The 15,678-nt window shown below is 42.7% G+C and overlaps 1 protein-coding gene across 2 annotated transcripts; it reads right to left on the bottom strand.

The window, feature by feature from the left end:
- Positions 1-351: 351 nt before the first annotated feature.
- Positions 352-10,467, bottom strand: LOC128146363 (feather keratin B-4-like). Of its 2 annotated transcripts, none has more exons than XM_052797655.1 (2): positions 10,363-10,467; positions 352-1,528 (listed from the first exon to the last, which is right to left on the bottom strand). In XM_052797655.1, the coding sequence occupies exon 2, from the start codon at positions 1,508-1,510 to the stop codon at positions 1,187-1,189; it is 324 nt and encodes a 107-aa protein (XP_052653615.1). In that variant the 5' UTR covers positions 1,511-1,528; positions 10,363-10,467; the 3' UTR covers positions 352-1,186. The 2 variants fall into 2 exon arrangements, with proteins under 2 accessions (XP_052653615.1, XP_052653614.1); XM_052797654.1 differs by lacking the exon at positions 10,363-10,467 and adding an exon at positions 1,884-1,920.
- Between the last annotated feature and the right edge of the window lie 5,211 nt (positions 10,468-15,678).

Here is a 15,678-nt window from a genome sequence, read left to right as displayed (position 1 = left end):
ATGCTACATAACATTTCAAACACATACAGAGCAGCACAGAAAGCTTGTGAAATGTTTATTATTGATATATTCCTGAAGAAATTCACAATTCCATGAGTGAACATCACCATCCATTTTCACATGCATAGGTTACATTGTTGTAAAACATTGAGCAGAGCAGTAAAGGCAGAGATGTAATTTTTACACTCAAAAAAAGCTGGTTTTACTAACACTTGGCTTCAGATTTTCTTAGTAATACCAACTCCCCATTCACCTCTGCTCTGATGCATTGTATCACTGCTTAGATGGGAAGGTTGAGCCTGAGGTAATGCACACTGTGCCAGAAAAGCCAATATTGGGGAAAGAGCTCCACAGGGCTGAGCAAGACCAGGAACAATGAAAGCGAAGATGTGGGCAGCAGTATCATGAAGGGACAGCTACAGCATAGAGATTGCTGTGGAAAGGAGATGCACACACAACCCACTGCCAAATCTCTCAAGAATATCATTATCCTGAAGCAGACCAATAAGATTGGTTTGGTGCAGCAGGACAAAGGCAACTGAATTATGAGTAGCAGGGGGGAACACACAGACACGCACCCACACATATTTGCCAATAACTTGTTGCAATGTCATGTTTAATAAGAAAGAAGCAGATCATACAGAGGCAGGATTATATAGTACAGATTACAAATTGCTCACAACCTGTGGTTTGATGCAAGATGATTCATGTAATAATTGATGTTGCTTCCCTATTGCAGCTCTGTGTTGATATTCAGCCCTGATCATAGCTAGACGCATACAGCACAGAAACAGGGCATAGGCTAGTTGACTGCACAACCCTTTTCGATGGATCAGTAGCCACAGGAAGAGCCCACAAAGGGATCTAAAATGGATATCATACCAGATCCCTTTACATTGCCACAATGATACCTATAAGCCCCCAAGGTGTTAGTAATATAGTCCATAGCATCAAGAACAGAGCACTTAGAAAGTTAGGAAGGCATTCAAAAGAGAAGATCAGGAATGGTCATCTGAGAAGGATGTAAATGGATTTTTCAGAAGATCTGAGCATCTACAGATGCATTTAATGGCAGCCCCAAATGCTCAAGCTTTCCTAAATGCTGTGCCCTGGAGCTTGGCCACATAGCTACATCCTGCTTGTCATCTCCTGGACATTCTTCTTTCAGCAGCAACTCTCACTAGGTTTAGCATGGTCTACAGCTTCCAATCGGATATCCTCGTCCCCATCTGGCACCACCATAAACATGTGAGCCCCCAGGAGCACGGGCAGCACTAAAGCCAGTTCCAACTTCAGGGGCTCCTGCAGATCCCACGATGCTCTGCTGCGGGAAGGTGCTGAGGATAGGTCCAGGGAAGGTCACAACCACCGGCGGAGGGTAGATCACCACCCTGGAGTCAGGACACTGACGAACACAAGGCTCGTTGCAGCTGTCAGCAATGGGCTGTGGCACAGCCACCCTACATGGGGAGGCACCGCCATCAGTGCATGAGCTTAAAGAGTGCACCATTTTTCAGGTATGGCTAATCTGAAGAACAAGGGAATATATAAAAATAAGGCACAAATTCTTATAAGTTTCACAATCAAGCATTATAATAAAAGACTACCAACAGGCTAGAGGGAAAGGCAGAATCTTCATAGCTCAGTTCCTAGAAAACTCCTATAAATCTTGCATTGAACACAATAACATCTGGAAATGAGTTTTCATAAAAAAATTAATTGGACCTTATCCAGACCTGCATTTACCAAAGCCAATAGCTGAAGAGTCACAAATTTATTAATTTACATCAAGAAAACTTCAGACTGATATCAGAATATTTGCACAGAATTCACCTTAAAACTACAAAGGCTTTGCTAGAAAGAGGAATTCAGATGAAACTTACCTACTTCACAAGAGAAATAAGACAACAGAAATGATCATACAAGATCTGATGTTGAGCACTTTTATACTCACCTTTAGACTGCCCAAAGCATGAATCACCTACAGGCATAACATCCTAATCAATTACTAAACACATTTCTTTCAAGACTTAACTTTGTTAATGAATGTCAATTGTTTTAAATAAATCACTCTGTAATTATTAGTTTGTCTTTCTACCCCATATGACCTGTACTTTACTTCTTTCCAGACTCTGCTATTTCAAAACTTTATATAGAGGGGACAGATACTCTGCCTCTGCATCTTGGAGAAAGACAAAATGTTTATATGGTTCATGCTTGATGTCCTCCATGAATGGACTTCTTCCCAGGCAGGTGGTAAACAGCCATTTGCTTGGAAGAAAATGTACTTGTCTCAGCCCAGGAAGAGTTGCAAAAGTGAGGGATAACCTGTGTTCTTGGCCTAGGGGTAGCCAGGTTCGTTGTTCTGTGATGAAATTAGGCTAATAAAAAGTCTGGCCAAGGCTCTGTCACACTGCAGAAATCCTGAATTTTATAGAGTTATATATCCAAATAAGTCAGTGCAGCTCTTTCAATTAATCACCAAGCATGTGTTTCTTTAAACATTCAAGCTTTAACAATAAACAAGGAAAAAGGGTAAGGCCATATTTTATATGAAATTAAATGTCCCATACTGTGAAGCTATAAATCATGACCTGATTAGGGGAATGGCAAAAAGACAATAAGTAGGGTGTGACTTAGGCAAGACCTTGTCAGACATTTTTTCCAGTGAGTCACTTCTTCAATAAAAGTGCACCTAAAGCCATCATAATAACACGTTGCACATACAGAACAAGTGGAAGATGCATTTTGGAATCCCAATTGCTGATGAACTGCGATTCACGTTGCCAGTGTGGGGCTATCATCCAGCATGAGGAGGAGGCTTTCTGACACTCAGCAGTAGAGTGAGCAACAGATGCCAAGGATGGCAATGGCATTTGCCATACAGATGCTTCCATGGAGCCACAGTGGGTAGCAACCTGTCCATTCCAATTTACACTTCATTTTACTTAAAAGCAAAGATATTTTGCTACTTCTGTAGTAATAGAGAGGACTTGTTTGGGCTGTTCTATTACACTAAACCTCACCTCAAGGCCTTCTCTCTTTCTCCCAGCAGCAGCATGTTCTTGCAAGGAAAAGCCTTCCTTTGGTGGAGTTAAAGGGGGGATGTGGTAACACTGCAGAACAAAGTTCCCCCCTTCCAGGGAATCTCAGGGAAAACATCTTGTATATCATCAGATTGGCAGCAAAATGATTTCTAAGGTCAGGATCAGACTCCACTGCATTATATGCTACTGTGGAGTAGAAACCTCAGTCAAGATTTCAACAATGGGAAATGACTGGGATGCTTTCCTACTTTAATTGCATACTGAAATTTATCTTCATAGTGTCATAATGTTTGAGGATGACATACGATATTTGTAATTCCTTTGGAAAATTGGCTCCTCCTTTTCTATAATTGAAGATAAGCATGTGAATTGCAACATATGTCTTTATCTTAGCTTAGATTGGGTAGCAATTTATCCCTAAATTAATTCCTCAAAAACATTGGAATTAAATATCTAATTACTATTTTCAAGTTAGCCAGCTGAAGATAAAACTGTTAAGGCTTATTTTAGAAATATATTAATAATTCTGTCTTGAAAAGTCACGATCTTCAATGTGAGAGGAATCCACACTGCTGGGATTTGTTTCGTTCTCTGCTGCAGACTGCTTGGGGTTTACGTCACTGCAGGGTCCATTTATGTGAACATAAAGGTTAACACCACTGACAGTAGGCATGCCAATGCTTTCTGAAAGCATTTTCAAAGCACATTGTAAAAGTTCATTAGTGTTCTAGACAACTGATGTTGTCATATGATTGAGGGTTTGGTTTTTTTGTTTTGTTTTTTAACAAGAGTATTACAACTGCCAGCTCTACCAGAGAAGACAAGGAAATAAAAGTGATGAGTCAACCAGTGAACCATAGCCAAAACTCAGTACCTAAAGAGTGTGTCCATAAGGAAGTAATGCAACAAAACAGTGCACATCAGCTCAATTTACCAGTTAAAACAAGCTTAAGAATCAAATTCCAGCCCCTTAAAAACTAAAGATACTAAACACAAATATCATCATCTTTGTATCCATCAGGAGACAGAAAAAACACCTGAGCTGCAGACAAGCCATCAACACCTTCAAGCACTCAAAGTGCTGACAGGACACATTTATTCTGTATTTAACTGAAGTGTTAAGATTCTTCAGAAGACTTTAATAGTCCTCTATCTGTAAGGATACACAGGAAAGATGTATAAAACCTTAAAGAACCAAGCTAGAGCTCACCACCAGAGCAGGGAGCTCTCTGAAGACATCCATTTGATTATACTGTTCAAAAACACAGACAGATATCACAATCTCATCTTTGAGACCATTGAAAAACCACAACAAATAGATCTGATTTATGAATTTTAAAACTCAAAAAACATGTGCGGCTTAGTGTGCACACCACAGCAGGTGAGGCAGGAACCTTAGAAATAATTACATCAATTACATGTTGGCTTTGGCTAATAAGGACTTTGTGCCCAAAAAGGTGTTCTCTCCACCAGGCTGACCGGGAAAGTATATAAAAGTAATCTGAGGCTCAGAGCTTCATCCATTTCTCTTGGTTTCTCCTCCTCGAACCAGGTATGTGTGATCATCTCAACTGCTTTATAACTACTATACTACAGCTAAATAGACTGTAACCTGGAGAGGCTTAGCACATTTAATTTCATAACAAAGAATATAGACATGAGAAGCCACTGAGGTTTTTCCTGCTTTGTCTTAAAGTTAGCAGTACCATAAAGGCTGTGAAGAGACAGCAGTTGCAGGGGGAGCTGAACTTGTTTGTGACTATGAAAGCATGGAACTCATTGTGTAATTTTTAGAAATATAACCTACTGAAACCCTGGAACTACATTTATCTCAATTTGCTTTACTTTAGACAACAGTTGTGCACTCTACTTTTCCTTTGCATTAAAAGATTGCATTTTACTGTTGCCTTTCATGCTTTCTTTTTCTCAAAGGAAAAAAGCTTTCTTATGAACAAGGCTTTAGATATCCCATGAGTAAAAGTCCAGAGCTATTCGACTTCTGAATGAGCAGCCATACAGTTTGATGCCTAGCTTACAAAAAAACAGGACAGGCTTGGAGATGTGCTGCAAACATCCTAAAGACAGCCTTGATGCCTGCTCACCACTACACAGAACAGCTCCAAAACTGTTGCCCTACACACTTAACCAAACCTATCACTTACCACTGGCCCATTCTCAAACCCCCCAGCAACGCTACATTATTCTGCAGAGAATAACACACTTTCCCACAATTTAGTGTTCCATTAGGTGCTTTTAATTTTATAGATGTAAACAGCTTCAGAGACAACATGCTTTGAAGAAAGCCAGCACTGGGCTCAACATCGCAAGAAGATTTGTAACTGCTTCCAGCAAATGCAAAATGGAGAATTTCCCACCCAGACATATCCTCCACTACCCAGCTCACCACTGCAAGGGGCTCTCAAACTTATCAGCTGGGCCCAATACTTCTCATTGCTCTATGTGATAGCTCATGCATTAACTTTAAGCCATGAGCCATAAATTCACCTGGAAGGTGGAGAACCAGAGAAGAAATACCCATTTTTCAATTGCCAAGGGTTATTACCCAGCCATTGAGGCTCTCCATGCTGTGTTATGAGCTATGCAACGGAAAGGTGAAGAGCAATGATCTGCTACACTCTGGTACTACACCAAAGTAAATGCAGAGATGGAATCACTAATAAAGGCTCCTGCCTCTGAGCATTACATCTGAGTTAAATTTGGCTAATTGGACATTGCATCATCATCCACATGCCCACTGGGAAAAATATTTTCCCTTGAAGCAGATGGCATTGGCTATTGCTTAACATGGGATATCAAGATGAAGCCCTGGCCTTACTGCCTGTATCCATCATTTTGTCCCAAAACAAGGGGTTGCAACAAGAGTCAGTATTCAGGGTTATAACTATATTCCCCTTTATAATACACAAACTTGTATTATATTTACTAGTTATGTAAAATCAGGGAGATAAACCACTAAATTCAGCTGGCCTTTTTCTGAAGAGATATTCTGAGCTGGAAAGAGGAAAAAAGGACAACAACATTGAACTTTATCGAACCACAGTCACACCTCATGGCATGACCTGTATCAGAGCCTATTCTCACCCCCACACCTCAGCTTTGCTCTACTGATAAATTAAGATGGTCCTCACAGGTACCATGCTTGTGCAGACCTATGTTTACCCATACATAGCACTGACAGAAGCTATTAAATAGCATCTTCATAACAGGACCTCTTAAAACTCCTCACAAATGCTCCTTAATGTTTTACACGAGCAAAGCTCTTAATGACACCAGCACATATCCAATTTAAAGGATGCATCTCAAGACATCAAAAGCTGCTAATTACATCACATGTAGGAAGCAGTTTCCCTTCTGATAGACAAGCACAAGGCACACATACAGGCAGCATCCACACAGGCACAGCTGAGGTCTAGGTGCCAACCAGCAGCTGTTGGTATGGTCACATAGTAAGATAATAGGGTCATTAGAAAAGCACTCTGCCCTTTGCTATCACTGGGATGCCGTAATCTACTCCAACCTGGTAATTCCTTGTTTCTCACCAAAGGAACCCAACCAGATGTCACAAACACAATTGCTAATGAAATCAGAGTGCCTGTAGGACCACAGCTGCCTGTATAAAGCACTGCCCCCACAGCCAGCTTCTAAATCCTTGGCAAAGTCATCATTCCCTGCAAGTTAGCTATGCCAGTTTCCAAGCAGATGCCAATTTACCACAGGACAAGTCCTGTGGCACAGCCCTGAGATTTTTATGCCCCACCAAAAGGCAGTATCAGCTTGCCTGCACGCTTTCCACTGGCCTTGTTTCCAGCCATAAAAAGCAACCAAATGCAAAGCCTAATAAAACCAGGGAATGACTCTTATTAAGTTTGAAGAGCACTAGATCAGTCATACGAGTAGCCAAGTGCCAGGCTTTAGGTACATCTCTCCCAGCCTCACTTCACAAAGCCAGATTCCTCAATGCCCCCAAGCTGCCTAACTGCATTTAAATGAACAAAAGGGAAAATGAGTAAGGATGGTCATTACCCACTTCCCCGCTGCTGCTTCCTCATTGTCAACCTGCTAAAAGAAGCTTTAAGAGGAGAGGGACAGCTTTCTTTACATAACTAGTGAGGTCAATGGAATAAAAGGCGGCTTTTACTTCTCCTATAAAGATGTAAAATGGAAAGAACCCATAGTTAGTGAGGTGTCTTTCATGGTATTTGGGGATAAATATATATTCATAATCACAAGTAAGATAATTACAGCCAACAAAAAAGTTGCATATGAACAAATTCTCTCCTGTATCTAATTAGGATTTGATACACAGTGGCTCAGGTTTTCCATGCAGTCTAAAAGACCATATAAAAACACTCATTTCCAAGCTTTCAATCCAGTTCTTACTCTCTGCTGTGAGCTCGGTAAGTTATTTGCCTATTTCTATTTCTAACTATCAAAATGTCTTTTTGTTAGTACTTTGAACTTTAATCTAGATGCTGCAGAAAATACCCTGACACTGCAAATTAAGGGGGTTGTTTCTTTTAAGGGATCTTTCTTGGGTTGGTTGTCTTTGGTTTTTTGGTTTTTTTTACAGGCATAGACCAACACAGGCTTTTAAAGTTGAGCCTGAGATTTACAGAACCTCACCTGGTTTGGGATGTGTTGTTTCCACTTCGAGCTGGCCATTTAGGTACCCATATCTTTAATTTGCTTTGAAAAAACTGAATTCTAGATTTCTTCTATATTGGAGGCCACTTATTTTAGTTGTTCAAGTAACTATTTCTGTTGGCAGCTGACCTTTACCATCCTAATCAAAGACTGATGTAGATTACTTCTATTATACCACAGAGGCTAATTTTTATCTGGAATAACTAAAGAAAAGTTTGGCTTCTGCATATTCAAGACCCCCTTTATATGCGCTTTTTGGGGGATTCTTCTTTACAAGAGCTAGAATTACCTACCCACTTTCAAATATAGCAAGAAAACCCTGATCCAATCCTGCCTGGCATTTCTCCTGTGTCTGCAGTTAATTGCCAGCTGACATCTTTCTAAACAAATTATGTTTATCTACAGTAGCTGGGACCTAACCCTTGAGAGCTTGTTCTTAGAGTCATCCTGTATATCTGCAAGAGCAACTGCCACCAAATTGCAAAGTAGATGCCCAAGTGCCATTTGCTGATGCTGAGGAAAGCTGATTTGCAGTCAGATTTTAAATTTTAATTAGCAAATCCAAGGTCTCGGCACTTCTCCACGCTCAATCACATCTTTGGAATGGACACCTCTTGTCTCCCAAGTATGGCAGAGACAGCTCTGACATCCCACAGCTAGGCAATGCCTCTTCCCAGCAGCTGTGACAGACCCTGCACCCTCCTGCCTTCAAGGCAGGCCATCTCCATGCCAGGAGCAGTTCAGCCCTGGCAATACTGGGTGCTCCACAGGCTAATTCAGGCAGCTGAGGTGCAAACATGAGCAGACACCTCCTGTGATTCTTGCAGCCCTTTGGTCCCCCAGCTTCTAGTGGAGCAAACTCAGAGCAAGAGACAGCAGAGTACAGAGTAGCCAGTAAAGCAACTACACAACTGCATCCTCAGATGCACAGTTACATTTGACTTTTTCTACTTATATGGGACACTGGCAGCTTGAGCCAGAGTTTCAAAAGTCACTCTGTCCTTAATGAACATTAGGCTTTTAAAAATAGAGCTCTGCCACATCACCCTACCAAAGATAACAATCCTCTGTTCTGCAATTTAAATTAGCATAAAGAAGGGCAATACTTTCTTTTGCTTTACCTAGTGCCAGCAGAAAGCAATTTGTTTCAACTGAAGCATCTGGAAAGCAAATAAATGATAGCCCTTGCCACAGAAAGATGACAACCTCATCACTTATCCCAGATACGCCATTGCCTCACTAGCTAAAGCATGCAGGTCACTTCACAGCTATGCTTGAAACTCCCCTTCTTCTAGGTATAATAGCTACCTGCTCCACGTGACATCTGAAGCTATGAAAGAGATCATTAGTTAAATACAACGCTGTGCAGTTTCTGCTACAGAGATGAGGGCTAAGAGTCAGAGCAGCAAGCTCAAACAGCAGAAAGGCAGCCTATCAGATACAAGCAGTGATCTGCAGGGAATTCATTTACCTTTCTTCCCTACTTTGTTTTTTAGGTTCACCTCCATCCCAGAGCAATGGTTTATTATGGGTACCAATACAAGCAGCAATGCTATATTCCAGGTGGAGTGAAGTATGCCACACCGGTCTTCACGCAATGCCACAACCCCAGTGTAGTGAAGTGTGTGTCATGCACACCATGTGCTTCCAAAGGCACCAAGATGTGCAGTTTGAGGAAGACCATGCAGAGCAGCCCCATGTGCTCCGCACCATGTTCATCACGGTGCGTTGAGACACACATTGTGGAAGGCCACTCTTCCTCCTGTAGCACCACGTCTGCTGATCCATGCACCCACATGCAGGGCAGGGAACATCTCTGCACGCCACACTGTGGACAGCCAGGCATTACAAGATGCTCTCAGATATGCACTCCAGCTTACATCTACCAACACAGCTCATATCCTTACTCATACCAGTGGTCCAATAGCTACCACTACAACTGTGGGCAACAATAAGCCCACAGAACCACCAGGTGATGAAGAGCAAGATGCACACCCTAGCTGAGTTCACAGGCACAGCTTTCAGAAGGACAACTCTTCTCCTGCTGCAATCACTGGGGCTTGTGGACAACCTGATACCTTTACAAACCAGACCTGATTTAACCCTCTTCATGTTATACTCTGCATTAGATTTAGAGGTCTCATAGCTTCATATCTAGTCTCCTACCATCTACAGTGGGCTTAGATCTCAACTGCATGAAGATAGTTTTTCCATGACTGCCAGTGTAAAGGATATGTGAGTTTTACCATGGGCATAATCACTCACATGGATGACATTGCAAAGCGGCCTCAGCTAGCACAGTGCTAACAAAAACTAGGTCCTTCCATGCTAACATTGCTAAGAATACACACTTCTTTCTGCTTTCAACTTTGTTCCAGAGATTTTGTACAGAAACTGGTTTTTAATTCTGTGCTTTGCTCTATATACAACCAACAGAAGACAAGTAAATATAAAATGGTGGAAAACAGGACTAGGTTTTCAAGTCAAGGGGGTGTACTGTGTGAAGCAACTCTGGAAGCACTTACTACTACCTCTGATGTACCAGCTGGAAGTCAGAGACTGCTTGCTCTATAGTCTGCATTACTTTATTCTCTATGGTATATAACCAACATCTCACACAATAAAGCCTCTACTGCATTGAACTACCCACCTTCTATTTTGGTTTTTTCCTCCATCCCTTTTCACACTTGACTCAGAGCTGAAAATTCCCAGTTGTACAGCAGCCAAGGAAAGAGAAGCTGTGCTTCCACCTGTGCTGGTAACAAATACTCAGCTCCCCACAGTGGATCTCAAAACAACTTACAGAAAAGCTGAGACAGCTCTAAGATGACTAACACAGTGAATCAATAAGCTACCAACAAACACTGGAATTGTCAGGGCAGTACTCTAACCCCTAGACCACACTGCTGTATGTGGTAGGTCATTAAGCTATTCACAAATTAAGGTGTTATGGCCCCGTCCACCAATAAATCCTAATTAAGTTTACCCTAAATCATGCCTTGTGCATTTGTAAACTGTACCCCAGTGCCGTGATTTCAACCCAGCCGCTAACAAAGGACCACGCAGCCGCTCGGTCACTCCTCCCGCCACCCTCCGGTGGGACAGGGACGAGAAGGAGGAGAGAAAAGAAAAAAAAAAAACAGAACCTCGAGGGTTGAGATAAGGGCAGTTTACTGGGACAACACAAAAAAAGAGAAGTTACAACAACAACAACGGTACTAATGAAAGAATATACAAAAAGAGTGATGCACAGTGCAACTGCTCACCACCCGGAACCCGACGCTCCGCCACTCTTCCCACCGAAAGTCGAGAGAGCTCCCCCCAGCCCCCTCCCCATTTATATACTGAGCATGATGTCACATGGTATGGAATAGCTCCTTGGCTAGTTCAGGTCAGCTGCCCCGGCTATGCCCCCCCCCCCACCTCCCAGGTTCCTGTAAAAATTAACTCTATCCCAGCTGAACTCAGGACACCCAGCAATTCTTTGTGCTCCATCATGTGGCCAATGGATTCAAGGAGCATGAGGGAGCTACAGCAAGGCAAGCCCCAGGCAGGCACACACTCCTCCACAGCACAGCAGCAGAGGGCTCAGCACAAAAATTCCAGGCTATCAGGGACTCAGTGCCACAAACACCCAGCCATTTAGAGTAATGCATCAGTATCAGAAACAAGCATAGCAGAAATTGTTAGATTTGTAGTGATTTTTTTTTTTTTTTACTATCAGCCATGACATGCATTGAAATCGATAGTCCCAAATATGTCACTTGTGACAAGGTTAGGCAGGCTACAGGACTCCAAATTCAGTTTGATATGCACAGCAAGGAAGCATCTTTTAAAAGAACAAAAGGTTTGAAGCCAAAAATAAAGTATACATCTTGGAGCCAGAAAAAAAAAAAAAAAAGAGACAGCAGCTCTGAAGTAGCACAACTTCCCTGGAGTCAGCAGAGGTGAGGATGACTTACACCTGCTCCAGATCTGCCTAGTAGGCAAGAAGTAATAAAGTCATGCTCTCCACCAAGTAGCCAAAGGGCATGCCTCTAATGTGGTTACATTCAAAGGAGGGTGAAGCTGTTTGGCAATACCCAGCAAGAGGAGCACTCTCCCATTCCCTCTCCTGGCTGCTACACTACAGCCTGTGAATGCAGCACATCAGCAGACTGAGGTTACAACAGCAACATGAACAAAGGAGCCTTTCAGCAGCTCTCTTCATGGTTTTTTGACCCATACTTTCATGCCACACCAAGGCTTTAAGAGGTCCTAGGTAGTCAGAGGTTTCAGTACTGTTTAAGAGCTGATTGCCTTAGTTCATCATGCTCTCTACATCACTTGCCTGCAAACACTTCCCATTTGCCCAACTCTGCTGAGCTCCACCAATTCTGGACAAAAGTATTGCAACAAAAATGCATGTGATTTGAATTTAAATGCATCTGTGCAATACAGCTCTCTGCTCTTTCAACAAGCTGGGCAGCAACTACCACATTTTTATTATTCCTAATTAAATACAAAAAGGGTGAGAAATTAGGAAGGCATTTAAAGTGTCTCTGCCATTCAGAAACCTCTATCAAACTTTCAGAACTGCCTACAGAGGCAGACAGATGCATCAATGTGGTTAAATTCAAAATACCATGCGGTCAAGTTAGCCCAGCCTAGGGAGACAGGGAACATTAGGTCAGAGCTACACTGCAAGTGCCACAGCCCACCAGCCAGGCCAACCTGCCCCAAGGAGCTCAGCCTAGTCTGCACTAGCCACCCAGCCCTGCCCTTGGATGTTTGTAGGCTGAAAGCAAACAGCAACTCGGTCTCCTAACACAAAATTTGCCCTTGACAATGTTACATTACATCCTCTATAACTAAAGATTATAGAATTAAAATTATCTTTCAAACCAAGAGTGCTTTCAGCAGTAGCTGATAACCAGCAGTTTTAACTCAGCAGCATCACAAAGAATAATTCAAACAAATACTTCAATAAAAATATTGTGAAAATAATTAGGACCACAATCTTTCCAGTTCCAGGTGCAGAGCTTAGGAACACTTTAGAAACCTTTGTCCCATCCCAGATTTAAGTCTTACTCAGTGTACTTGTTCCCAGCCACTGTCCCCAGGAGGAGGGAGCCACGCAACAACTCTGGGGCTTCTCAGAGAGCACATCAAGTTCTGAACAAGAGTCAGGAGGACCTCAAATATTTGCAGGGTGAATTTGTTCTCTCCTTATCAGCTTTGACTTAGCACATATCTACAGTTCAAAACCTGGCAGGAAGAGCAAGAGAAAGGCTGCAAAGAGGAGGACAGAAGTGTGATTTCCTGAACAGTGGCATCATCTCTACCAGGCAAGAGCCAAAGGCAACCAGGAGATTTTCATAGCTAGGAATTTGCTCTTTAGTGAATTTCTGGTGCAATTCAAAAGCATAGCAGTTGGTGGTTTGACCCCCATACCATAAAAAACATCCTGCCTCCAACGTCAGCAGTAAAGCATCCAAAGCCGCTTCCAGCACACAGTAGCCAACAATTCACAGGAGAGCAGACTCACAGGCTCCTCTGCCTGATGTGATGGAAAGCACTTTCCACACATGACCCAAACCATCCATTGCATCAGAATGGATCAGAGCAGACATCCACAGGAAGATAGTTGCCTGCATGTCCCCCAGATCTGCATTCCCTGACCCCAGACCAGCACCAGCTCTGCAGCTGCAGCCCATCTGCTCTCATCATTGCCAGCACCTGAGCAAAATCAGCCAGCACCTGCTGCTCAAAGCCTTTAATTTAGTACTGCTTCACATGTGGCATTCAGAGTTTATGACTACTTTTCAAACTTTTTTTTATATTATAGTTGGAGCCAGCTTTGTGTTAGCTAACCTTACAAAGCACAGTAGCTGCCTTTATTTCAGTGCATTATAAGGCTGTTCATTATTTTAAAAGCCCAGCTTGCTGCAGACAGTAATTTACACTGAAATATCTCCTTGACATGCTCACAGCTGTCACCGGGGGGATGTGTATCTGTACTTCAGCCACCTGCACTAGAAATAAGGCTCAGGATTTCCAACAGCCCAGAGAGCATCCCAGCTACCCCAACACATTTGCAATCACATCCTGGTTAATGCAGCTTAGCTACGCCCTCCTCTGGGCACTACCAGCTTACGCAGTTCCTCGTTTTTACAGGATCTCCAACAGCAATGAAGCTATCACTTGCTCTCTTGCAATTAGCCAAGCTACATTTTCTCCTGAAGCACATACAGCAGCTCCATCCCTCCTCAAAACGGGCCAGGTCAAGGACACACTTCAGTGCTGACAGCCCAGAACTGAGCAGCTGCCCAGCAGGGACAAATGGTGCACAGCTGCTCAGCACCCAAAATCCTAGTGATAGAGGAGAGCAAGCAAAAGGTTAAGATGTTGCTCTCCAAAATGTTAGGGAGGTGCTTTGGTGCCACAGAAAGGTTGAAAAGCAGGTAGAAGCCTCTCAGACTTTCTTCCTGCAGTCTATAGCATAAGTATCAGACAGGATCCTGCAAGCCAAGGCGTTAACTCCTTGAGAAACTACAGAAACAGCCAGTAGAGAAAAACAAGAGCTAGAGCAGCCCTGAAAATATTCCAGCTAGAGATAGTAGCAGTGAAGCACAGTACTCCATAATAGCACACAGGTTAAAAATCATCTGAAACCATTTTTCACCCCAGCTCTTGAGATGGGAATTAAATACCTGTGGTGATCTCACAGGAGGGTTGCAGAGCTGAGCTGGCTACAGACTTGCAGGCTCTTCTTCATTCCTAAGTGTTTTACTTGGAGAAGTCTCCCCCTTGCTAAGAAAGGCAACACTTGTGGGTTTCAGTAGAGAAGCAGCTTGCACATAAACTGATACAAATATGAAGTCCTTTCTGGAAAATGAGTCAAAGCAGAGTTTTCTCCACCATTCAGCTGGTACAGTTACCAGCACTCTCACAATCTATTATAGGGAGGAAAGAAAAGCAGAAAAGAGCTTTCTGCTGCATTCAGAGCAAGCTTGCCTGTTCCTAAGCTTCACCTATCTCTGCCAGCTTCATAATACTAACCCAAATCAAAGCACCCTACTGGTAACTAACCCCTACACTATACAGCTCCCTTAAAAGACCTCCTAGATCAATAAAAGATTAAAGACCTAAGGGGGGAGGGGGGGGGGGGAAACAGTTATATTTAGTGCGTGCCTATGTCATTGGCTAACAACCATGGGGCAGCTGAGAGCAATCTGTCTCCAAGCAGACATAAAGGGGGCATAGGGTTAGGGCAGCAGCTGGTTTTTTGCATGTCAGCATGTGGGTGGGGAGTGTTGGAGGAATATTGTTTGTTACTGTTGGTTTTACTTCTTGAGGGGCTTTTCTTTCTACGTGGGTTTCTCTATGTAGGTCTGCCTTTTGGTTGTTGAAGTAAGAGCTGTGGTCTGGCTTTAGCAGCTTATTGAGCACATTGGATAGTATTGAAACAGGCCCTGTCAAATCTTTGATGCGCTGGGTTTGGGGAGAGTTCTGGGGCTAGTTTCTCTCTATAGAAACTTGTTCACAATTCTCACTACTTCAGAAGCAGTTTGCAAATCATAAACCAAATCTTAATATGGGGCTCTTTTCTGCTCAAATATTAGAAAATCAGAGCATCCTAGAAGCTGTCTGAGTTAACAATAGGCTTTGGTTTTTTTCCTGTTGTGATGCATATGCTAAAAAAGGCAGAGGGTTTTGAGCAGGGCTACTATACTTTGAAAGACATTTATTGGTTTTGCTAGGTTTGGGAGAAATGGTAAAAGGTGGCTGAGAATAGCTTTTAGGGAAAGTCTTTTCATATGTTCATGCAATTCTTTTAAATTCCTATTCCCTCTAACAGGTGTGGGAACTTCTTAACTTTGTGGGATTGGACAGGTCCTGCTTTTTGAGAAAAGTGATATAAAGCCTTCTTCAAAGTAAAGAGAATGATCTAGATGGTCATAGAGCACCATCCTGTGGCAGTGCA

Source organism: Harpia harpyja, chromosome 9 (assembly GCF_026419915.1).
Source record: "Harpia harpyja isolate bHarHar1 chromosome 9, bHarHar1 primary haplotype, whole genome shotgun sequence".
In the NCBI taxonomy this organism is placed as follows: domain Eukaryota; kingdom Metazoa; phylum Chordata; class Aves; order Accipitriformes; family Accipitridae; genus Harpia; species Harpia harpyja.
The sequence above is the reverse complement of the archived record's forward strand: the minus strand, read 5'-3'. Positions and strand labels throughout refer to the sequence as shown.